This window comes from Emys orbicularis, chromosome 6 (genome assembly GCF_028017835.1).
Source record: "Emys orbicularis isolate rEmyOrb1 chromosome 6, rEmyOrb1.hap1, whole genome shotgun sequence".
NCBI lineage: Eukaryota > Metazoa > Chordata > Testudines > Emydidae > Emys > Emys orbicularis.
The window spans coordinates 81,738,665-81,764,995 of NC_088688.1; the positions used below are offsets into that span (position 1 = coordinate 81,738,665).

The 26,331-nt window shown below is 41.2% G+C and overlaps 1 protein-coding gene across 1 annotated transcript in view; it reads left to right on the forward strand.

Moving 5' to 3' along the window:
* The window catches only part of ADAMTS19 (ADAM metallopeptidase with thrombospondin type 1 motif 19), a 277,558-nt gene extending 251,227 nt beyond the window's left edge, over positions 1-26,331 (forward strand). Inside the window, exons 23-24 of the mRNA XM_065405898.1 lie at positions 22,191-22,368; positions 26,180-26,331. Of these exons, the coding sequence (XP_065261970.1) occupies positions 22,191-22,368; positions 26,180-26,331 (330 nt within the window). The remainder of the gene's footprint in view (positions 1-22,190; positions 22,369-26,179) is intronic.

Below are 26,331 nucleotides of genomic sequence, written 5' to 3' on the forward strand. Positions count from 1 at the left end.
TACCAAAATGCCTACAAGTAAGTTGAACCTCCCTGATTGTTTAAGACATCTTTACTCTACCACATAATTTGTTAATATTCAAATCAGTTCCACATAATCCATTTTTTATCTAGTATCCATTTAATGTTGCTTTAACTAAATTCCCAGTAGACTCTGAAGTGGATTATTTATTTAGCATATAGGCCCTGATTTTAATTTCTCTGCAGAGACATCAGTTTAAAATATGCCGTACTTGAATTTCCTAATTTTTTTCCTGTTGTTTTACTGGTCCATTGCTAGAATATATAGCAACATGAAGTCATGGCATAAATATTAATGTGTCTGCAATGAAGGAAACAAATGGAAAGCTCAGATAAATGTTAATCCTTGTTCACTGCTGTTGGTTTCAGTGCAGCCTCTTGTGTTCACTGTTTTTGCTCTTTAGGATCATTCTTGAAATAGACAGAAGGCTGTTCCTTTGAGCAGAGCCAAATTCCCCCCAAGTTTATGCCAAGACTTGGCTAGAGAAATTTAAATTACACTTCTCACACATTGAAACCGGAGGTATAATGTGATCCTTATTGGCTTTGCTGCTTCTCTTGAGCTTCTAAAACAATTTTAAAATTGAACTGGGGGTATTACTTAAAAGAGATTATTATTTATTATTAATGTGATAATGGAATTTAATTAATTTTAGAACAAACACACAAAGATCAGATGATGATTATTGTTTTCATCATTTTAACTATAATGCCAACAAGATAAAGAAGAAACTGGGCAAAACTGACAGCTGCACTAAGGTCCATGAACACAACAGTTTTACTAAAATTCTGACGTTTTGTTTTAAAGTCTCCAGTATAATCTAGAATTTATGCTGAATTTAACTTCATAATAGCTCTTAGGTTATGTGAACACTGCAACTGGGACGTGTGATTCCCAGTACAGGTAGACAAACTCACCTTATTAGCTCTCCTTTATCTAGTGCGCTAAAAATAGCAGTGTGGACATTGCTGCCCAGGTGGTGCTACCCAAGCTCAAACCTGCTATGTCCTAGGTACTTTCGAAGGACTTAAAAAGGATCATCCCTGCTCCAAGGAGTTCACAATCTAAGGATGACCGAGTAGATAGATAGGTACTGAAAGAACAATTTATATGCCATTTATATACAGATCAACTTGATTGACTATATGTAGCACAGTGGAAGTAAGTTTTTAAGAGGGACTAAAATGTGGACAATGTAGGGGCCTTGTGGATGAACTTAGGGTAGTCGTACTGTGTATAGGCAGCTGCATGGAAGAAGACCCAGAGTTGATTGTGTGAGAAGGTGGCATGCGGAGAGGAACAACATGAAGCTTGACAAGGGAGAATAAATAGGGAGGGGTACAGTTATGTAGAATTTTGAAAGTACAGTAACTCCTCGCTTAACGTTGTAGTTATGTTCTTGAAAAAAAGCTACTTTAAGCAAAACAATGTTACGCAAATCCAATTTCCCCATAAGAATTAATGTAAATGGGAGGGGGCTAGGTTCCAGGGAAAACACACACACACACACACATACACAGTGTAAGTTTTAAACAAACAATTTAATACTGTACACAGCAATGGTGATTGTGAAGCTTGGTTGAGGTGGTGGAGTCAGAGGGTGGAAGAGGGTGGGATATTTCCCGGGGAATGCCTTACTTCTAAATGTTGAACTAGCTTTTGGCTGAGCCCTCAAGGGTTAATCCATTGTTGTTAATGTAACCTCACATGCTACAAGGCAGCATGAATGGAGGGAGGAGACGCAGCTTGGCAGAGAGAGACAGAGACACACACCTTGTGTGTGCGTGTGAGAGAGAGAGAGATACAGAGACACACACCATGTGTGTGAGAGATGCGCATTGCCCCTTTAAGTACGCAGAGCCCACTCTAAGTACATTGCCTTTTTAAGTAGATCAGCAAGTTGAGATGGCAGCTGCTGCCTGCAAGCTCCCTCCGTCCTGAGACCTGTCGTGTCCCCCCTGCTCTGTGGAGATGGGGTAAAGGAGTGGGGGGCAGGAGAGGGGGAGGGGGGGACACCCTGACATCAGCACCCCTTCCCCCCTCCCACAGCAAGCAGGAGGCTCCTGGGAGCAGCTCCAAGGCAGAGGGCAGGAGCAGCACATGGCAGTGGGGGGAGGGACAGCTGAACTGCCAAGCAACTGATAGCCTGCTGGGTGGCTGAATCACAGGGAAGTAGTATGGTTGTATTGCAAAAAGCAGAGGGATGAGTCAAATATAACACCCAGGCGATGGGCCAGAGTGACTGGGATGATAGTGGTTTTGTCAAGAGTGATCAGAAAGAAGAAGAAAGGAGAAGGTTTGGAGAGGGAGGGGGTAAGGAGCTCATTTGGTTAAGATATCACAGTAAACTCCAAATTGAACTTGAGTTTTTATGTAGTCATCCAACTGCAACCCACCACCCTGCAGATGAAGTCCATGGCTCAGTCCATTTCAACTGATATGTATAACACTGTGTATGTGTAGTGCCTTGTGGAAATACAAGTGACAACAAGTTCTTTCTCAATTAACTAAGACTTGGCTGAGGAAAGACTGAGCAGGCAGAATAACCCATGGAGTGATCTTCCAGTTGAGAGCTCCAAAACATTGCTGTCAGTAGTGCGGAGTTGATAGGGCTCATTGAGCCACAGATTGTCTCTTTGTTCCATGTCTTCCCTGGGGATGTGAGGGGGCAAGAGACCACCATGTGATCTCCCCAGTACCTTGAAAAAAAACAAAGAAACCAGGAATTGCCCTGTCTCCCTGCTACAATGGCCCAGGTAGACTAGTACTGCAACTACCATGGCCTGAGCTGGAAGGAGAGATGCGACTAGGATTGGTGAAGACTTGTTAGAAGGATGTGCACAAACCTCCTGCTCCTGCTCCCACAAGCAGCAGACAAGTAGGCAGTTAAGGCTGGCATCACTGGCAGAGAGGAGGGCCCCACTCCCAATATGCAGCCAGTTTATACAGCAATGTAGGGATGCTATATCCTCTACTGCCTTGTAAAATGGGCCCAGATTTGGTCAGTTGTCTTTTAATTTTTAAACCTTTGTGGAGTCAGAAAACATTTAGTCTTGACATCTACTGCCTTCATACTTGCTGTGTGAAACAGTTCTTGGCACAGAGGGGAAAGAGTGAAAGAGAAGTGCATTGTTTTTGCCACCTGTTCAAGAACCTAGGAAATTCAGCCTTTAAACTGTGCAGAGTGCTTCCATAGCAAATAGATGCAAATGGTTTAGTCTCATTCAATTGAAATATAAAGAGAAACTATGGGGCTTGTAATATTATTTAGGAGATTAGTTGTACTGAGAAAATAATTAGCCTTGTTTAGTTCTTTGGTTCCTAATCCAGAATTATTAGCTCTTTTAAATTCTGGGAACAGAACAGTACTGGCCACATATCAAAATATGACATTGTTACTAGATTTATGGAGAAAGATATTATGTGACTTTTGTGAAATAATAGAAGTAAAAATAACCCTTGCATCATTGTAATAACTTTTATGTTAACTGAATTATACAGTTAGTTTCCAACAAATGAGGTATGTCTTTATTTTCAGATATGATGAATAAGCAAATAAGTCACAAACTGTCCATACAATCAAATAAAAGTGGGAGTTGTTTGTTCATTTTCAATTTATCATGTAACATTAGCGTAATTTGTTTTAGACAAATCTTTCTTATGGAGCAGTTCAAAACTACTTTATTAGTTTCTGCCTGGAATAAATGTAGTGTCATGTTGGGTTACAAAACAAGAAAGAGAGAGATTTACAGCACACAGATGAATTATATAGGATTTTAAAAGTGTGTGTCCATTTCATATTATATGTGCATAGAATCACAGGTAAGTGGGATATTTTGATAGTCTCATCTTAGTAACAAAGAGTCCTGTGGCATCCGACGAAGTGGGTATTCACCCACGAAAGCTCATGCTCCAATACGTCTGTTAGTCTATAAGGTGCCACAGGACTCTTTGCTGCTTTTACAGATCCAGACTAACACGGCTACCCCTCTGATACTTGTCATCTTAGTAAACCACCCTGGTAGCTACCATGTGGTGTTCTATTATTGCTAGAAGTCTTCTTAGTGAAATTGAGGCTTTCAGGAATGACAAAGTAGTAACCAAAAGTAACAATTGGCCATAGCTCTGTGTTGTCTATCAAAACTGTTGGATCTGTAAGGAGAATGGGTTTTATTGTTATGCATTTTTGTTGTGAGAGAGTCCCAAGGTTCCAATCTGGATTGTGCTCCGAACTGTAGAAAACACACAGGAAGACACAGTCTCTGACCCAAGAGGTTTATCATCTAAGACAGGGTTCTCAAACTGTGGGTCAGGACCTCAAAGTGGGTTGTGACCGCATTTTAATGCGGTCACCAAGGCTGGTGTTGGCCCTGAGCCCCAGCAAGTCTGAAGCCCAAGCTCTACTGCCCAGGGCTGAAGCCCAAGCCCCACCACCCAGGGCTAAGGTTACATGCCCCCTGCCCAGGGCAGAAGCCTTTGGGCTTCAGCTTTGCCCCCCCACCCAGGGCAGTGGGGCTCGGGCAGGCTCGGTCTTCGGTCCCTCTTCCTGGGGTCATGTCGTAATTTTTGTTGTCAGAAGAGGGTCACAGTGCAATGAAGTTTGAGAACCGCTGATGACAAGTGACATACTAAGAGTGGCAGAGAAGGAATCAATCAGATATATACCTTTTGTACAGGGGTGAAAGTAACTTAAAGGATTTACCGGTACTCTGGAGTCCTGAGCAGGGGGCGGGGCCTCAGTGAGAAGAGGCGTGGTCTTGACCGGAAGAGGCGGGGCCTTTAAATCCCCAGGCCCTTTAAATCAAGATTTAAAGGGCCCGGGGCTCCGGCTGCAGTAGCGGCGGCTGGGAGCCCCGAGCCCTGGGGTAGCGGTGGCAGCCGGGAGCGCCCGAGGGTGGCTCTGGCAATTTAAAGGGCCCGGGGCTCCGCTGCGGTAGCGGCGGCTGGGAGCCTCTGGCCCTTTAAATCACCGCCGGAGCCCTGGGCTGCCGCCGGGGCTCTGGCAACGGGGCTCTGGTGGCAATTTAAAGGCCCCAGGGCTCTGGACGCTGCTGGGAGCCCCAGGCTCTTTAAATCGCCGGCCTGGGGAAGCTGGTCCGGTCCGGCACAGCGTACCGGACCCTACCAGCTTACTTTCACCTCTGCCTTTGTATACATTTTATATATTTTTTTTAAATAGTGAAAAAACTCTTAGCGTCAGAGTCAGCTGTACTTTTCTGTTCTTTCTTTTAGGCTTCATGAAAGTGGGCATCAAAGAGGGATTTGAAGGAGGACAGGTTATACTGTCTATAGATCAGTTTGGGAAGGGCATTCCATGTGTGTGGGAGCAGCATCAAAAAAGGTGCAAAGACAGCCATAGAAGAAGTGGGCAAGTGGGTGGTCAAAGCAAGCATTGTCATGGAAAAGAAGAGGCAGGTCAATGCAAAAGGAAAGGAGAACAGATAAGTACAAAGAGGCGGATCTGTAAAGGTTAGAAAAGATGCTTGAACTTGATTTAATGGAAAAGAGATAGCGAGTGGAGAAATTTGAAGAAGAGGTGACATAGTCAGAACAGGCAAAAATAATGTTCTTTGCAATGGAGTTTGAGTTCACTTCGGTTATGTAAGGGAGACAGGCTGAAATACAGAATAGTATCTAGGTAAACAGGGCAGGAGTGAAAAGGTAAACTTCGGAGGCATCAGCATAAAGATGACAGCTGAAGCCATGTGAGTGCATGATAAGATCCCGCAAGGAATAGGGGTTTTGAGAATACATGAAGGTACTATGTATTTTTTACTCACCTCTAGTAAAAGAAGAATAAGAGTGGATACTGAAAAATAGAGAAATTATAAAAATGTTCTATAGGAGATCTTTAAAAATGCATCTTTGTTTCAACATGTAAATAGTAGTATATATGAGCTTATTATCATTATATATATATAGAGAGAGAAATTTTGAATCACAGGGCAGTTTTACAAATTTCCTACACTGTCCCTTCCAGTCTGCTAGAGCCACATCCTGAGTTCTAACTATAGCTTGAAACTTTAAACTATATAGTCTGGCTTCCATTTTCTCTACTAAAGTTTGTCACTTTTTAAAATTGACATTGACAGGAGTGATTGGACTCTGTGTTACTGATCTAAGTAGAAATGCCTGTATAATCAACACAGACTTTTGATTGCAGTAAAGCAGAAGCAGCAGAAACCCCTTCATTAGTGGATGTGAATTTAAAGATATTTATTACAATATGGTTTATCTTAAGGTTTATCTTAAGGTGACTATGTTAAAGATAGAAACATCAGATGGACTTTATTTTGTATTGACTATAATTTGAAATATAATTGTCCTTCTATATTCTGTACAGATATCGTGCTAGTTATTTATCGGACTGTCATATTTTTGGAATATGATAGTTGTTGTTTTAATGCTGTATTAGACTCAGAGATCTAGCTAATGATCCCAGTGAGCCAAAGGTTTTCTTCCAATAGAAATTACCCAGTAAAATGTTGTCAACAGCTACAGCCTATATTTTTTTGTCACACAAAGTATATCTCAGAATTAGACGTATTTCATTTGGTTAAAATACAGTATGTTACATGATTCAGTTTTGTAATTTCTATAACCATTGTATTCATTAATTAAACTCTGTTCCTCAAAACTTTGTCAGATACGACTATGTGAGGCAAAAGAGGGTATTTTTTAGTGGCCAAGGATGCTGCCTTGGGCAAAGTCCGAGTTTGAACAGTCTGGGTCGGTCCTTGACTCAGACAGTGGTGGCTTAAATTAAATCAACAAAAAGGCAGTCTATAAACATAATATAAATGAGACCAAAAGAAAGCCCTTTGTCCTCAGGGCTTTTGTCCCCATCTTCTTCCCTTGTAATCCGGGAGGCTTTAACTAGCTCAGAGACAGCCTAATGCTGGCTCCTCTGGCAGTCTGACTGGCGAGTTGTTGCTCCCTTGAAACCTCAAGCTCTCATCCTCATTAGCAACAGCAGTGCTGAGGCATGTCTAGTGGAGCCCCGGGGATACCTTTGGAAGCCACTAGTTGGCATTCAGGGCAGAAGGCACAGAAATCTTTGGTCACTTTGTGGATACCAGGCCACAAAAAAGTGCCAAAATTCTGGAACTAGTTTTGTCTTTTCCCCAATAACCTTTACAGGGTATGGCATATGCCAAGTCAAGGAGTTTGCAGAAATATATTCTAGGCACCAGGAATTGTGTTTGAACCTCCTTCATCTGCTGGTCTTGATCTACCTAGTATAAAAGGTCTGTCTTGAGGGCAAAATGTGGATATTACCATGACCTCTGGGGTTCTATTTCCTTGTCATTAATCACAGCCATCTGCTCAAGTACTCGGTCCAAAGTCTGGTCAGTTTTTTATTCCAGTCAAAAGTCTAAGAAGACAGTCAGCATCTCAGCGTTGAACTATGGCAGGGGGGTCTCCCACCAAGCTTGTAGAGAATGTTTCTCATAGTCCTCTTCTCTGATTTGGCTAGTTCCTGGGTCTGAGTGCTCTGCTACACCTATGGCTGCAGTGGCTTCATTCACTTCTTGTCGTTCCTTTCTTTCTATTCACCTCTCCTGCCAAGATTTCTTGTTCCAGAATCAGTAGAAAAATATCTAGAAAAAAGGTTCTCCATGTTATCCCACAGGCTAGCATCCTCAGGGGTAGGACCTGCAGGAAGCTTTAGCAGCAGCTCAGGAAAGCATAGCCAATATTATTACCAGAAAGGGTAGGTGTGGGGGGACACACACACCTTCAGAGGCTCTTGTATGCCACAACATTCAGTTGCACTGTGGTGCTTGGATAGTGTCTGACATATCTGTGGATGCATTGTATGCAAATTTCTCCTATTGTAGGTAGCCACTCTGCTTCCACTAGTTCTCAGATGAATGTCTGGACACCACCAAAGTCTACAAGGACCAGAGTTTCCTTGTCATTGACTTTTACCGTACCATAAGTTTTCCTGGGCCCCTTCTCCAGGCCCTATTTTTTGCCATATGCATGACCAAAAGCACATTCCTTGTATGGGCATTCCATATACATATGCCCTAGTTGGCCACAGGAGAAACAGACAACTGCATCCTGTCGCAGCCCGCTACTTTGGTTGATCTCCTCCTGTGAAGATTTAGGGTGTCCCTGTGCCTGGGCAGGTGGCTAGCAAAGGTCCTTTTGCATGTTGGGGGTATTCATCTGTTATCTAGGAGGGCCTTAGGAGGGTCACAGACTGTGGGCTCTTCCTGATGCACAGGCATGTGCTAAGGCCTTCTTGGGACTCATCCAATGTAATTCCCTTCTCTCCCTGGATGCACATTTCTCCTCCTTGCTGTTCATAGTGGTCTATGGTTCCTCTCCGTTGGCCTCTCAGGAGCATGAGGCAGGTAGCTTCCTACAGCTTTTCCAGCTGGTGTCTGCAGACCCAATCTCAACCTTCCAGTAGGAGGATCTGTATGAACTGCTTGAGGATGATCAGCTCCCCAGCCTGGGGTCTTGTCCAGTTTCCAGCTTTAATCAGCACCAGCAGAAGCCCTTCAGCTTCTAGGCCATCATTTGAGGCCTGGCCTTGGGATTGTACTCTCATTCTGGAAGTGCTGACGGTAAGTTATGCCTAATCAATCCAATATAGCTTAATCAGTTTAGTCTTGGGCAGCCATTCCATCAAGACCTTGGTATGCTGCCTGACCTTCCCCCGTCAACAAGACAGCTAGCCTGATGGCCCACTTCTCTAGGGGCCATTATGATGCTGTTGCTACTTTCTCAAAGGTTACGTGGAAGGAGTCTGTGTCGTCATCTGCTATCATCTTGAGAAGCGTCAGGGCCAAGGGCATTCCCTGAATCTCAAGAGGTTTGTCTCCTGACATTGAGGGATTTGAGCGGCTTTTTAAAGACAGCAGGTCAGTTGTATATTATAGTAACTGTTAGTGCATTGTCATCTGCTTGAACAGCTGCTGTAGTCACTACTGTTGCTGTGATTACAAATAGACTAGCCACTGTAGGAGCTGATTCACTTCTATGGGGATTTTTGTTTGTTTATTTCCACCCTTTCAGGGACTAAAAATCCCATTTCTGGTACCACGTCAGCAGCCAGGAATACCGCCTTGGGCAGTGTGCTAGTTTGAACAGCCTGGGTCACTCCTTGACCCAGGCAGAGGTGGCTTAAAAGAAAGCCATTGGTCCTAAGAGTTTTTGTCCCTGTCTTCTTCTCTTGGAATCTAAGCAGCTCAGAGACACCCTAGTGCTAGCTTGTCTGGCAGGGACGTGTTGCTCTCTTGGAATCACAAGTTCTTCTGCCCTCTTTCTTCCTGTTTCTCCCTCTTTCTTCCTGTTTCTCCCTCTTTATACTTGGGCTTGTTTGCTGCAGCAGCTGAGATGTGTCTCTCCGTAAATGACCTTTCTCACAGCTAAGCTGGGGGAGCGGGGGCTGGTTTTGCTGTTTGTAGGAAAAAGACAGGATTCTCAACCCCTGCCTGCCTGTGTTTTGTGTGGGGTTTGTAGATCCCTTCACAGTATTGTTTAAAAAAAACAAAAGAAAAGAAGAACACCAAGAAATTTACACGCATTCTCCTGTTCCAAAAATCAAACCTCGAACAAGCATCAAGAAATATAGCCCGGAGTAGCTTTACTTTATGGGATGAATTTTAACTTCCTCGTAGCTAATCTTCTCCTCATGATCCACTGCAGATACGTGTAAATACTAAACTGTGACCACATTTGTACGTTAGTATGACATCTTGTCTCCTCTTCAAACATTAAATATCTACATAATGTTTATTTTAGTACCTCACAACCCATAATTGCCCTTTTAATATAATGTTCTAGTACTTCAAACTAAAGATCCTGTTCTGACCCTTCTATTGATGGTAGACTTAGTTTTCTTGTAAGTTTCTAGTTGAAGAATAAAATAAAGGTGTGTGATTGTGGAACTTCTGGTAGAAAGCATCATGCATAGTTTGAATGTATACATAGTGCCATCACATATACTAAGCACTAAGAAACATACAAAGAACAAATACAATTTTCATGAAAATATAGAATAGGATAGTTATTTTTAATAATAGTATTACATTGGCTTTTTAAAAATACTGTATGCTTGAATTATATAAATGATTGCAAAGTCTGAATTTTGAGAGAAATTGGGATGTCAAAAAAAGAAAAAAAAACTAAAATAGTTTTTTTTAAAAAGGGGGTTACTTCAACTACTTATATACAAGCTGTGAAGGTCATATCAAGAAAACTATTGGAGATGCAAGATACTTTAAAAGGTTAGTTCTTGGACTAGCTTGTTCTAGACCTACAAGAAGAAAGGCTACTCTTGTACTGTGTAACACACACAAGTTGTTTCAGGAAGTGTGGGTGAGCCACTGAGTGGCCAGAGGCTACAGTATAATTAATTTTGACATCTTTGCAGCGGGGGGGAAATCATACAATTAAATAGCACTGTGATATTAAAGTTCAAGAAATTGCCTTTTTTTAAAAAGAAGGGAATTAGAAATAGCCTAAAGGGAAAAGATAGGAAATTAGAACCAGCATGAAGGCTGTTAAAGAATACCTTATTATAGTTACCAAACAAAGCAAAATACAAAGTGGAAGACAGGGGGAAAGTGTGGTTAAACAGCAGGTACAAGTCTGTGTTTAGATCAAAAAATATTTTTTTAAAAGAAGTCCAGTCCAAACTATAATATAATAGAAAATAATTTTGACGGAATGTAGTTTAGGAAGTGTAGCAGGGTCAGTCGCTTGCCAAGCACCCCCTCATGGCCAGAGGTCACTCTGTGGCACTCTGCCTCTGATTCTCTCCCACTTCAGGGCTCCTTGAGAACTGCACACAGGTTTTCTCAGTTAACACCCTCTACCCCTACCTGAGGTTGGTTTATTAACAGAAACAATTATTTTCTAGGTTACCACCACCCTTACCTGGGGCTGGTTTATTAACAGGAACAGTTTCTTAACAATCCTCAGGGTCCTAAAATACAAGACTATCACCACACAAAAGTTCATACTTAGCTCTAGTGTCTTCTCATCACCAGAGTTCTTTTTCTATCTCAGACTGTTCTCTCAGCCAGTCCTCCCTACTCTTCCTAGATGGCGCTCAGCCTTCTGACTTTGGCTTCCAGGCCCAAACTCAAAGTCTCTCTCGGAGGCCTCCTGCTCCCGGGGCTCTGGCCCCAAAAGCCCCTGGTGTCAGTGTCTTCACTGCAAGAGCCATTCTCACTCATTGCAGTTTCCTGAACATACCTTTTCCTGAAGCTCCCTGCTGCCCTTTCTAGGGAAAACAGCTAATCATATAGTAATCAGGGTTCCAGGCCCTCCAGACCTTAAGGGGCAAGCCATCCTGTTACAAGAAGGCTTGGGGAAAATTCTAAAAGCAAATAGACAAGTATAGTAAGAGAAATATTTCAAAGATATTTTAAGTACATCAGTAATAAAAGCCTGCAGATGAATACTTGCATCCACAAGAGCATCAGGGTGCAAATCAAAGAAGTTAAGTCCAACTAAGCTAAATCATTCCTTTGCATTGATCTTCACCAGACAGGATAATAGGGAAATACCTATCCTAAGGTTATTGCTTACAGATATTGAAGCTGAGGCCTAGTCAGAGATAGAGATGTCAAATAAAAAGGTGATAGAAGAACTTGAGAAGTGAAACTGTAATAGATCACCAATACCATCTTCCAAAAGTGCCTGTTCAGCTGTGATTCCTCATTTCCCTGACTGTAATACGTTTTTAGGGCTTGTTTGCACAATGCTGTAAAGCACATTAGAGAGGCGTAGACTGTGCTGGCATGAACTAAATGGTACCTACTTCGCATTAACATAGTCCTGACTATGTGCAGGATAATGTGAGATAGGTACCTTTTAGTTCATGCCAGCAAGGTCTCATGGGGCAGTTAGAAGGCAGTATATTAGAGCACACTACAGATGACGCCTCTCTAATGTGCTTGACTGCATCATGTAGACAAGCCCTTAGACAAGGTATATCTTAACTTCAGGGCTTTATGAACCTTGATATGTCCATTTGTGGGATTTTTATAAAGAAACTCTGCTGAACCCAAAGATCCAAGAATCAGCCCCCATCACACACAATTGGCCCCCTTCTCTCCTTCTCACTGACCCATGCACTTTATTTTTTTGATGTCTTCTGTGAGTTCTCTCCAAGTGAGGTCCACCCTTAGGATTTTTGAGTGAGTGAGTGAGTGAAACTTAATTGACTAATTTTGTGCCCCTACTACATTTAATTAATTCATTTTAAATAAAAATGGTGGGGTGTCTTTGAGTCCTATCAATTTCCTTTGCTACAGGAAAGGAGGAGCCTAGCTGTTGTAGCGTTTATTCAGTGCTGTCTGGCAACATCTAGACTTAACAGATAGCATGAAGCAAATGAAGATGGAGATGTTTCTGCAATGTTTAGCAAAGTAGCTGCAGCTTTATTTAACACATTCAACTAGCAAACCATACAAGATCACTCCTGATGGGTAATCTGTACTGCAGCTGCAAAGATGGAAAAGGACAGGAAGTAGCCAATCCAGACTGCCTTCCTGCAACCCCTGGAGGCTTGCATCTAGAACCTCCCTAACTCTCTAGGACATGACCAGTCCACCAAAACCAAGGCCCATGTAAACCAACTTATTCTAGGGCTTGCCAGTCCCAAGATCCTCGTTTAGATGTAAAGTGAAGCTGCAATGTAGTGCATTCGGAAATAAAGTTTATTACAATTCCTGTAGCAGTACCGCCATTTTACATGCACTACCTGAAGACCTTTTAATATGAGGGAAGTCTGATTCCTTTTCTTGCTTTTTTACAGTATGAATTTGTTTGCTCTGTGGGGTGGAGTTAAGATTGCAATGGTTATTTAGGTGGGACTTTGTGGTATCTTACTGAAGTGCAACACTTTCTCTAAACTTCCTGAGATTTTAATGTTTGTTTGGGTTTCTTCCCTCAACTCTTAATATTCTTGAAAGGTAATATGCCTGTAACCATATCTATTTTTTGTGGGGTAATTCTCCCTTTTTTTAAAGGTCCTATGGTCCACTGGAGCGGAGCTCTGTTCCATCAGGTCCTCCTAGGGCTGCAATGTCCAAACTTTTCAGTTTGTGGGCTAAACATAGTATGTCCAAAAGATCAAGACACCACAATCAATAATGTGGGACAAATTCTCTGCCCTGTTTTCCTCCTTTTAGTCCTGCTTAGACAGGTGCTAAGGGAATAGAAGCTATCTATGGGGGAATCCCCATGCGTAGTATAGCCAGCTCTTACATTTTCCTCTCTGCACTCCATGGTGCAGAGTGCAGTTCAGGAGTTTGGGGGTGACTAAAATACACTGTGCATCAGCTATCCCTATCTGACATGTGGTCCCTTTGGAAACAATAGCCAGATGGCAAAACTTACAGCAGACCCCTGACTGCTTTGATTTCCTGTCACAGAGGATGAACTCAATAAGCTTATTATGCCTCTAGAGACTCTTTGGGGGTATCCCCCTTGCATACCTCAGGAGATCCATGGGAATGGGGGAATGTTTCCCTGTTCCTCTTTCTTTCTTTCATATAGATCTCAGGCGGTCTGCAGGAAGAAAGGCTTGGGTGAGAATGGTGGTTGGGGGCAGTCTACTGAGGGGGCATTCTCCTGTTTTGCTAACCAAAAGCTCATTTTAGGAGACCCAGGGAATGAAGAACCCCTAACCCCTCTCCCAGGGGGAAGGGATAGCTCAGTGGTTTGAGCATTGGCCTGCTAAACCCAGGGTTGTGAGTTCAATCCTTAAGGGGGGGCCATTTAGGGATCTGGGGCAAAAATCTGTCTGGGGATTGGTCCTGCTTTGAGCAGGGGGTTGGACTAGATGACCTCCTGAGGTCCCATCCAACCCTGATATTCTATGATTCTAAGGAAGATGAAGGTGATTTGGGTGCACAGAGGGAAACATATTAATGAACTAGCAAGGTTATTGACCTTACTCCTGGTTTGAGCTCTTACATCCTCTGATTATCAACAAAATGCAAAGCCTCAAGATCCTATTGAACTCATTTCTAGATACACACATAACAATAATGCCAAGCATAGCTTTCACTTTCATCTTGCCAGGAGAGTACCTCTCACATGAGATCCTAGCTACTGAGATCCATATGTTTTTCACCTCCTAGCTCATTACTATAATTCACTCTGTTTCAGACTGAATAAAGTTACATTACACAATGAAGCTCCAGCTTATGCAGAATACAGCAGCATGGCTCTTGAAAAAGAAAAACATAACAAACATATCATACTCTCCACTGGGTCTCCACTTGGTACCGAAGACAGTTCCAAGTACTGGTCATAATATTTAAATCCCATAGTGGAATAGTGCTCGTCTATTTTAAAGGCCAACTTTTTATCCACAAACAACTAAGACAGCTTTTCTCCATGGGAATGCTAACACTGATGGAGCCTAGGTTCAAACTCTCAAAAGCAGGGGCTGAGGGTTATTCCATGATAGGCTGCATCTATAGTATGACTTACCAAGATAAGATGGAGCCCAAAGTCTGGCTACAATACAGAAGACACTTCTCTGCAGCAGTCGTCTTGCACTAATGAAAAACAGGAAATATAGTGAAAAAGAAAAGGGAAGGGAAACAATTAAAAATCCAAGTAAATGTGGTTAAAAATAGGAAGGGGCCAAAACAGGATTTTCACAGCTAAACTTAATGCAGGTACTTGGCATCTTGATACTGAGGTGATGGGTGTGTTAGAATTGAGTGTGGCAAAGATCTTCCTACAATTGAGGCATGAAGGAACTCAGACTGCATCATTTATTTGTATTCATTATTCCACCTTCCCTGTGATTAATTGATACACAAATATCGGTACAAATAAAGTAGATATGGTTTGGGACATAAACAGCTATAGCAAAAGCTGACTAGCTTGATGAACAACTTTTGTGGATATTTTTAACCTCATTTAAACAAAACCATTTATACAAACAAGTACACTGTATGATCTAATACCAGCCCTCAAAACCAAACTACATTAAAAATGCAAAGTGAACAAAAAATATTGCAAACCTTCAAAACTTATGCACTGTTATCAATTTTTGATTCTTCAGTATGCTTGTTTCACACTCACTTTATTAAAAGGTTGAAACTCCTTGAATGCTGGAACTGACAAACCTATACATAAATGATTAGGAATGCTGTGCTAGTAATTTCCAGTAGAACTCATCATTGAGTTTCCTTATAAGAACATCTCTCTCCACTTTGAATGTTACTTAGACTTGTAAAACGCCTTTTTGAGCAGTCTATTTATTCTTGAAGACAAATTGTCCAAGTCAATTCTGTTAACATTGTCACAAATTGGCGCTTCTTATTGTAGATTGTATCAGATCCTGTAATGATTGCCTATTATTTTGGCTGAGAGACACATTTTGACCGTTACTGACCGCCAGTTACAATTTTTCCCTTAATTTAGGAATTCCTACTTCTTACTGAAGCCAGCTGGAAACAACTAAGGCATTACAGCACCTTTCTCAGCTGTTGGCCATGGTAATACGTATTCTCTCCAAAATATATATCTTTGGCAGGAAACAGAAAGAAGGAGTCTCGGGTAATCCTTGTGCATGCCAAGTGTAAGGATTGTTATATTTAACGGCTAGATTTCAGTCCCTGAAATTATGTTTAAAAGAAGTTCAAAGGTAGGCAAGTATTCATATAGAATGTGTAGTTTTCATGAAAAAAAACTTTAAAAATAGCTTTTCACTATATTTATCCAGGAATTTTTTTGTAGAGGCTTTAACAGGAATGTTTTACATGACTTGCAGCTTGAATGGTTTTACAGTACCTTTAGGACTGTGTCCAAAACTGCCAGATTAACAGCCACATAAAAAAACTCTGGCTGCATATTAGAGCATTTAGTCTAAACCTACAAACACAGTTGTCCTACGGGAATTTTTGCTAATCAGCTACATGGCCTCAAAATGTAGGTCACCTGAACAGTCAGAAGTAAGAAATAACTAGAACAGCACAAAAATGAACTACAGTGTGTGCAAGTGTGACATTCTTTTTTGGCGGGGGAAAAAATCAGTGAGAGAGCATTCCCCAGTACATAGTAATGAAGAGTAGGTTGAAATTAAATTAGGATTTACAGAGGACACCTGCTGAACCTCCAGACTTTACTAAGGAATTGGTGGGAGTAGGGCTGTTTTATATATACTTAGTTTAATTATTTCATTAATGATTTTGACTGCATAGATTTTCTGATTATATTCATTGCCTAACAAATTAGCATGGAAGATATTGATAGTCATAAGTGGGATCTTATTTAATTAAATAATTTTAATCCTGTCCTCCAAAGCACTACATCCCCTCCCAGCCTGGTATTCTTTGCAAACTTTATAAGCATACTCTCTATGCCATTATCTCAATCATTGATGAAGATATTGAACAGAACCGGATCCAGAACTGACCCCACTCGTTATGCCCTTCCAGCATGACTGTGAACCACTAATAACTACTTTCTGGGAACAGTTTTCCAACCAGTTTTGCACCCACCTTACAGTAGCTCCATCTAGGTTGCATTTCCCTAGCTTGTTTATGAGAAAGTCATGTGAGATAGTAACAAAACCCTTACTAAAGTCAAAATCTACTGCTTCCCCCCATCCCTGCATCTCCCTCTCCAACTCCTGGGCCTTTCTCCTGTCTGCTTTCTTTCTTCATATGGTTTGCAGTACTAATCCTCCAGGCCCTCTGTTCAAGGTCTGATGTCACACTGGCTTACAGGATCTTGCTAAACATGTCATACTGAGTCCTCTTCTTTCTCATCTGACTCAGGCATTCCTGAGTATGGCGGGAATACCTCAAGGCTGCAACAACTGCAGATAAAACACAGAGGTACCACTGTCATAACAGAAAGTGAAAGTTAAGGTTCAGAACTCCCTTCCCTTAATTGCGCTGTTAAACAATAATAGAATACCATTTAGTTAAATATTTTTGGATGTTTTCTACATTTTCAAATATATTGATTTCAGTTACAACACAGAATACAAAGTGTACAGTGCTCAGTTTATATTTATTTTTATTACAAATATTTGCACTGTAAAACACAAAAGAAATAATATTTTTCAATTCCCCCATTGCAAGTACTGTAGTGCAATCTCTTTATCATGAAAATTGAATTTACAAATGTAGAATTATGTAAAAAAAAACCCCTGCATTCAAAATGATAAATAAAAGAAATAGTATTTTTCAATTCACCTCATACAAGTACTGTAGTGCAATCTCTTTATCGTGAAAGTGCAACTTACAAATGTAGATTTTTTTTTGTTACATAACTGCTGTCAAAACCGAAACAATTTAAAACTTTAGAACCTACAAGTCCATTCAGTCCTACTTCTTGTTCAGCCAATCGCTCAGACAAACAAGTTTGTTTACATTTGCAGGAGATAATGCTGCCCCCTTCTTGTTTACAATGTCACCTGAAATTGAGAACAGGCATTCACATGGCAGCATTATAGCCATCATCACAAGATATTTACGTGCCAAATGCCCTAAAGATTCATATGTCCCTTCATGCTTCAACCACCATTCCAGAGGACATGCATCCATGCTGATGACAGGTTCTGCTCGATAACGATCCAAAGTAGCACGGACTGACGCACGTTCATTTTCATCATCTGAGTCAGATGCCACAAGCATAAGGTTGATTTTCTTTTTTGGTGGTTCAGGTTTGGTGGTGTAGTTTCCACATTGGAGTGTTACTCTTTTAAGACTTCTGAAAGCATGCACCACACCTAGTCCCTCTCATACTTTGGAAGGCACTTCAGATTCTTAAATCTTGGGTTGAGTGCTGTAGCTATCTTTAGAAATCTTACATTATCTTCTTTGCATTTTGTCAAATCTGCAATGAAAGTGTTCTTAAAACAAACATGTGTTGGGTCATCATCTGAGACTGCTATAACTTGAAATATATGGCAGAATGTGGGTAAAACAGAACAGGAGACATACAGTTCTCCCTCAAAGAGTTCTGTTACAAATTTAATTAACACATTTTTTTAACACGCTTCATCAGCATGGAAGCATGTCCTCTACAATGGTGGCCGAAGCATGAAGGGGTATACGAATGTTTAGCGTATCTGCCACGTAAATACTTGTAATGCAGGCTACAAAAGTATGAACTCCTATGACATTGTAAATATAAAGCCAGCAGCATTATCTCCCATAAATGTAAACAAACGTATTTGTCTTAGTGATTGGCTGAACCAGAAGTAGGACTGAGTGGACTTGTAGGCTCTAAAGTTTTACATTGTTTTGTTTTTGAGTGCAGTTATGTTAAAAAAAAATCTACATTTGTAAATTGAACTTTCATGATAAAGAGATTGCATTACGGTATTGTATGAGGTGAACTGAAAAATACTATTTCTTTTGTTTACCATTTTTACAGTGCAAATATTTGTAATACAATAATATAAAGTGAGCACAGTACACTTTGTATTCTGTGTTGTAATTGAAATCATTATATTTGAAAAGGTAGAAAAACAGCCAAAATATTTAATAAATTTCATTTAATAGTCTATTGCTTAACAGTGCGATTAAAACTGCAATTAATCACGATTAATTTTTTAATCGTGATTAATATTTTTGAGTTAATCATGTGAGTTAACTGCAATTAATTGACAGCCCTAGTGGAAACCTGAGGTTCAACCACTCTGGAATTGGATCTCTGGGTGGCAGCCCCCTACTTCCTAACTATGTTTACAGGACAGGCCCAATGGTGACAGCACCTGTAAGACCTTTTCTTCTAGCAGCCTGTGACAGTGGCTGATTAAGTAACTCGAAAATAGCTCCTTCAAAACAAAGAATTATTTATTCATCCACAGGTACATAGCAGGGAAAGCAAAGGGTAAACAAAATAAAGTTCTATATTCATATCTCCCCTTAATCTCTTCTTACAAACTTTGGTAAGTCCCATTCATACAGTTACTGTCATCTCTTGGGTGGGAAACATACCCTGCACTGCTGCAGCATGCTCTCTGTGTTATTCTCTGTTAGAGACTCACCTCCACCCACTGCTGACAGCCCACTCAACCCTGTCTCTTCCCTAGATCAGCATCTTTAAGTTTTTACTATCCTCTGTGATCCTAGGTTTGGACTTGGGAGAATAATTTTTTCTAGCCCAGTTGAAGCCACATAGGGGTACATTTCCCTAGTTAATAGCTCCCCTGTTGTTTCCCCTAAGGACCCTTGGCACTTTCTATATTATCTTATCTTTGCCATTTTTTGTAACAGCCTCCTTTGATTTAACTCTACTCAGACAGGCAAGTTAATATCACATAGCTGCAAATGCTATTTATAAAACAAAACACAAAACCCACATATTTCCCTCATTTTTCACAGTACTATTGTAGCTTCTTTACCATAGCAAACAGGCCTGCAGAAATAGAGAACTGTGCTACGTTGCTAACTTGAATGTTTGTCATATCTAGATTTGTTGTCTGATTTTTCCACTGCCTTGTATCTTGTGAAGTAATTTACACCTGTGCCTAGTGTACCAAATCAGAATAGTACTGTTGTCCGTACATGACTGCACAAAGTGCATGGCAGTGTCAGGTGCATTATCAGTACAGTTGAGCTCAAGCCACCAAGTTTGGATTTCTGCTCCAAAGACTGGCGTTGATAGATCCAGGGCATGTTAAATAAGGTATCTGAAACATATAGCAACTTGTTCAAGAAATTAAGATTTAAATAAAAATGTTGTACAGGCCATGTGTGTCTTTTATCTACATGAACACAAAGTACCAGAGCCCCTGACATCCATTTACAAGAGAAACATATCAAGTGATTTTCTGTTGCAAAACATTTAATAAAGTATATAACTGCAAAAAATGGATGAAATAGATCTAGATCTAGCAGAGCGGGAACAAATGGCAATGCTGTATCATTATTTTGCTATGAAATTACACTTAAAACAATGGCACATATGTGACTAGATAATTAATGTACATGTGTCTCATGAGATTCTATAAACATAAAGTCAGCAAAGGAGGAAGGGCGTGTTTCACAAGTTCAGATTAGATTTCATGTCCATCTGTGAGGCACTGCCCTAGTTTGCCTTCCAGGATTTTATTTCACAATCATTTTTATGGAAAAAGAAAGCTACTGTTACTGTACTATTTTTTTCTGACACCATTCACCTTGGCAACAGTAAAATGGCAAGGCTGATTGGGTTCTGACTACACTGTCAGTTCTTTGTGCAAGTTTGATTGTGTGGTGTAATGTACTTGCGTGCATCAGGTCATTTTGATAAGATTTAGCTGCCATGGAGCCTAATCTTGATTCTAAAGCCTGAAACGTTTTTTCCACACTTCCTATGGAATTTAAGATAAGTGTTTTGGCAAAGCTCCACCCACTCCATGACCAGCTGGCACATCTATTTCTTCTCAAATGTAGAAAGTGGTCCATGCTAATATAATGTCAGGCTAACTCAGTTGAGCTGATCAATCAGGGACATCCATGGGGTGGCAAATTAACATTTCCACAGTCCATCAGCATGAAAAGTATGTGCTGTATCACATGATTCTTACTTGATCTGGCCAGTACTTTGTTAAAGGATGTGTTCAGGTTTGGGACCATAATAATCACACTCAACTGTGCTGAAGAATGTCTGTCTGCTGCCTATGTGTGCTAGGAGTCATCTATTCTTGCTTTTAATCACACCCAATGTATTACATGGTTCTGGTGGGTATCCGAGAGAGAACAACTGTTCAGGCTCTCTCTCTCTCTGGTTGTGTTTGTCCTACTTTCAACCATTGCCTAGTCTTGATTAGGATCCAAAGGTTTGTCACTTAATTGGTTGGTGGCGTGTGATATACAGGAGGTCAGACTAGATAATCTGGTGGTTCTTTCTGGTCTTAAAGTCTAAAACTATAACTAATTTACCGAGTGTACAATTTTACAGTATAGTGTCAGTTGCTAACGTGAAATTACCTTCATGCAGAGCTCCAGTGATGTTTGCTTTACTGTTATATATCTTGGCACAAAGGAATGACTTCCTACAGTACAGGTGCCACTTGAAGAGTACATAAGTTGCCTATCTACAGCCATGGTCATGTTCTGTTGGCACCACTTCTATAGATTCCATATTATACCCATGGAGATTTGTCTCTGTAGATGTGAGAACTTCATCATGGCCTGTTGCAGGATTATACACATGAAAAGGCATGCTACATTTAGTGTGGATGAAGCTCTTCTGTCCTTGACTTCCTCTCTTTTTGGGTTGGAGTCCCCTCTTATTGTGAGTTTGTGCCGCATATATGGTTGCCACATCTCTCCTGTTGTTTGCCTATTCTTTCTCCCTGACCCAACTTCTTCTGTTTATCTTCCCCTTTTCTGTGTATTTTAGTGGGGTTTGATTTCAATTTTTCATTCTTATTTTCTTGTTACTGCTCTTCTAGGTCTCTCCTTCCCTTCTGAATCTCTCCCTTTTTCCTCAGCATCTTCCCACAAAACCTTCTCTCCTCTCTCTGTTTCTCTCCCCTTTTCTCTGTTCCTCTTCACACTTTCCCTTTGCATAGATCCCTTGAGTATGGGAAGGAAGAAAGTATCTATTAGGGTGCCTTAATCCTTGCAGGAGCTGAGAAGAAGCATTTCAGGCTGATGGGTCTTTGAAGAAACCAGAAGACAAACTTAAAAAGAATCGCCATCCACTCTGCTCATTGAGGGGAGCAATTTAGCAGTGGGGTTGGGAATATGGCAGGATCATCATCGTCCACTCCTCCTCCTCTCCAGTTTCTGTGAGCATATGCTGTTGCTCCACCCATTCTCTTTTTGTTGCCTCCCGAGGGAAAATTCAGAAATAGGTATGGGAGAGCAGGCCTTGGAGCTCAGAGGCTTCTTTTGCTTTGCTTTTTCACCACTGGTGCTTCAAGATGTGTGTGTTCCTGATTGTAACAGGTAGATGGAACCAATGCCCAATCCTGGCAAGGTTTTATAGATTTTTTGGGGTAGGGGAAGAGCTATAATCCATAGGTTGGGAATTGCTGCCGTAAGTATTAGACACTACCATATTTTCTAGTTTACTTGTTTTAAATCAATTTTAATTTATGAAACCATGAATCTGCCTGAAATCCAAGCCCCGCTGAGGTCAAAACTTCCATTGGATCAGGATTTCACTCCAAGTTTTTACAGGAAAAAACAGAATTCTGACACATGCCTTTCTTCCATCTGTTGTAGTGTTCCATTACCTGTGGCAAAGGAATGCAGTCCCGAGTAATCCAATGCATGCACAAGATCACAGGAAGACATGGCAATGAATGTTTTTCCTCAGAAAAGCCTGCAGCATACAGACCCTGCCATCTTCAACCCTGCAACGAGAAAATTAACGTAAATACGATCACATCACCCAGGTTAGGTAAGCTGGAAAAAAGCCATATGACAGTGCAGAAGTTATCTTTTTCTGTCTTTCCTTATGAAGGAAAATGATGGTCCTGTGATTAAAAGCACAAGGCTGGGATTTAGGTGATCTAGATTCTATCCTTATATCTCCTGTAGAATTATGTGTCACTTTAGGCATGTCATTTTAACATCTCTGTGGCTGTGTTTCCCCATATGTAAATTGAAGATAAAAATAGTTTGCAGGGGTTTCATGAAACTTAATTCATAAATGTTTGTAAAGCACACTGGTATCCATGAAGGGGATGTGATGTGGTATTCTATCTTATTATTATTACTAAACATCAAAATGTAAATATCATTATATTGGTGTTAGAAATTTATTTCAAACCAGTTATTTTTCTGGTTAATTGCACCACACATTTATATATTTTCTCAACTCTATAAAAAGTTTAGTTCGGCAAAGTTTTCTAAACAACATTCTCATGGTCCTTAAAGGACCAAGAAGGCCCTGGTTTAAGGAGCGTGTACAAATGGTTCCTTCTGCCAGTCTTTCACCCAGATCACTACATTTGTCCATGATTGTGTAGAACATCAGAGATTAAATCTTCAACATAAAGGGGTCAGAGACAAACTCACTGGGACCATTTTAAAATCCAAAAGTTTCTCAAACTCTGTTTCCTATTAGAGAGCCTGGAACAAATTCTACGACTGGTGTAGAGAGAGATCTGTTAACCATACCAATTATCCTCCAAGTAAAATCCCTAGTGGAGTTTTGATAAGGGTCTTACCATCAGCTCCTTAGAATATCAGTCTGAGCCTTGAGCATGATTGGGATATATTCAAAGATCTGCTATAGTACATCTTTTCCCGGTGATTTTTTCAGAGCCCTTGTTAGGATAAACCCTCCTGTCAATAGATTATTCCTGCATGGAAAGCAAATCTAATGTCATAAACTGTCTGTAATCCTCCCTTTGAGCTAATGAAGGGTATTCTCCTTTGAAGTTGGAACCCTTATAGCATTTTGTGTAGTGGCCATTGTCTCGGCTTGCTGGATGACTGAGATGACAGCTGAGGCTTACAGACCTTATATAGTATTTCATAAGGACAAAATTGTTCTTCATGTTTTATCTGTCTTTGTGCACAATTGCCCAACTGATCTCCACCAACATCAGAACACTTTTTCCATCCAGTGAGACAGAGGCATCTCCCTGCCTCAGATGTGAGACAGGCCACTAAGTTCTACTTTACATAAATATGCAACATAGAAATTTCAGGTTGATTTGAAATGTTTTTACTTTATTTGAAGGACCAAAGTGAGGTAGTGAGGCCCATAAGGCTGAGTTATCTGAGTAGATCAGAAGATGTAGCACTGATGCTTGTAATATCAAAGTCAACCTTATCCACTAGGAGTTAGGGCCCATTCCACCAGATGCATAGAGACAATGCTTGCCTTGAGTAGATCTGCCATTTGGGCTTCCAGTCATATTGTTGGTTTGTTTTTTTTTGCTCTGCCGGCAGGACTCGGCTTTTTTTTTTTTTTTTTGCTGTGCCGGCGGGCACCTCCCCCCCATGTGTCCCGATATTTTCTTCCCCTCATCTGGTCACCCTATTGTTGTATAGACATACCTACAGAGCTCTTGCTCTATCCCTGTCTGCTCCACCTTTCTGGCTGGAGCTCTGGCCCTGGCTTCATTCTGTTAGCCACACCCTGCAGCTTCCTGATGCTATTTATGAGGAATTCCCTGATCCAGCCCAGGTGTGCCTCTTTAGTAACGAGAGTTGGCTAGCCTCAGCCTTCCAGCCCTTAAGGAGCAAGCCACCCTGTTACAGGGCCTCCGCAGTATTAAAATACAAATATATAATAAATATAATTAAATGTGCAAATAACATTAGAATAGAAAAACAGTTAGTAGGGCATTACAGATGGACCTAGTCCAAAGAAACACTAAATTAGGTATTCCTTGAGGTGACAAGGTTAGGCTCAAATTAGATAAGATCCATGTAGCTCTCCTTCCATTGCAGGGGCGGAGGAGAGGGGGGAAGGAGAACAGAAACCAGAACAGATATCAAAAGCTATATCTGAAGAAGCATGGGTGCCTATACTGCCTAGTAACAATATGACTGGAAGCCCAAATGGCAGATCTACTCAAGGCAAGCATTGTCTCTATGCATCTGGTGGAATGGGCCCTAACTCCTAGTGGATAAGATTGACTTTGATATTACAAGAATCAGTGCTACATCTTCTGATCTACTCAAAAAAGCCGAGTCCTGCCGGCTGAGCAAAAAAAAAACCAAAACCCAGTGCTGCCGGCGGATATCGGGACAAATTGCATCCCGACCAAAGATCGGTCGGGACGCGGAACAGACACTGAAATATCGAGATGGTCCTGATTTTCTCGGGACATCTGGTCACCCTAATACAACAAAGAAAAACCTGCAACTGGCCCATGCCCGCCAGCTCGGGCTCACAGGCCTCTGGCTGTGGGGCTGTTTCATTGCTGTGTAGATTTCTGGGCTCAGGCTGCAGCCTGGGCTCTAGGACCCTGAGGGATGGGAGGGCCTGCAAAGTGGCCCCTGACCTTGAGGTTGTGCTCAAGTAAGTGGCCTTCACACTATAGGCCCCAGTTAGGGATCAGGGTCTCATTATGTTAGGCACTATACAGATGTGAAGTAAAAGGTCAGATCCTGCCCCACAGAGCTTACAGTTTTGGTTACGACATGCTGGATGGAACAGGTGGACAGAACAAACAGGAGAGGAGGAAGGGTGGGTGAGGCAACAGTGCTTTGAGCATGTTTTGTATGGTAAGCAGTACCCAGAGCTCACCACCTGCCTGACCATTATCAGCTGACAGAGTTGTGTACACATCACAGAGTGATGAGTCTTAAGGAAGGATTTTTAAGGAGAATAAGTTAGCGGCTTTTTAGATATTAATGAGGCATTCATAAGCAGTTGTGAGGGAGTACGTGCAAAGATTTTTGAGGTAGAATGGTTTTGAATGGTGGGAACATTGTCAGAGTGAAGGCAGTAGTCAGCGCCATAATGTTTTAATGGAAGTGCTAGGTAAATAATCTTAGCAACATCATTTTGAATGGACTTGAGGGGATAAGGTTGCAGTTGTCCAAGCCAGAGAGGAGGAGATTGCAGTAATTAAGATATGATATGATCATGTCTGGCCAAGTATACCGTCCTATTCCTGAAATCTCTCTCTCTCTCTCTCTGTGGATAGTCATTACTAATGTATTGCAGTGTCCATTTTTCTAGATAAAAGGTATTTGCTTTATTTACGATTTTGCAATTATTATCTTGAAATTGTGCCGTCTTGTAAGTGTATGGCATTCGTGACATGCTGTTGGGTCTACTTAGCTGGGCCCTCAAAAATTCTAATTGTTAAAATATTGGCAGCATGTCACCAAGATAGGATTCTTTTCCTCTGTTGAAAAATAAACAAGTTTCACCCCACCCATTCCTTCCCACCGACAGAGCCCCAGTGCCCTCCCAGCTTCCTTTCCTCTCTGCTGCCTCCCTCAAAAGTGCCCCAGTGCCCTCTTTCCATGCCTGCTGGCCACTTCCTTATCAGTTACTCCTGCCTTTGCTTTCACCCAGGCCACCTCCTGGTTCCTGACCCCAATGGAGTCACTAGCAGGGAGGTCGGTTGTGTCAGAAGTCTTTAGACACCCTTAAGGACATCTCTACTACCTGATTGTTTACTAACAATTTAGTAATAGGTAATAATAGAATGAATGAACATTATACTCTGCCTTAGGTATCAAATGAACTATTTGAGTGTATAGATATATAGTTGTGTTTTTTGTTTGTTGTTTCACAGCTGCTTTAACATTCAAGTGCCTGGGAGACCAGTGGCCTGTATACTGCAGAGTGATACGAGAGAAGAACCTCTGTCAGGACATGAGGTGGTATCAACGCTGCTGTGAGACATGCAGGGACTTTTATGCGCAAAAAATGCAACAAAAGAGTTGA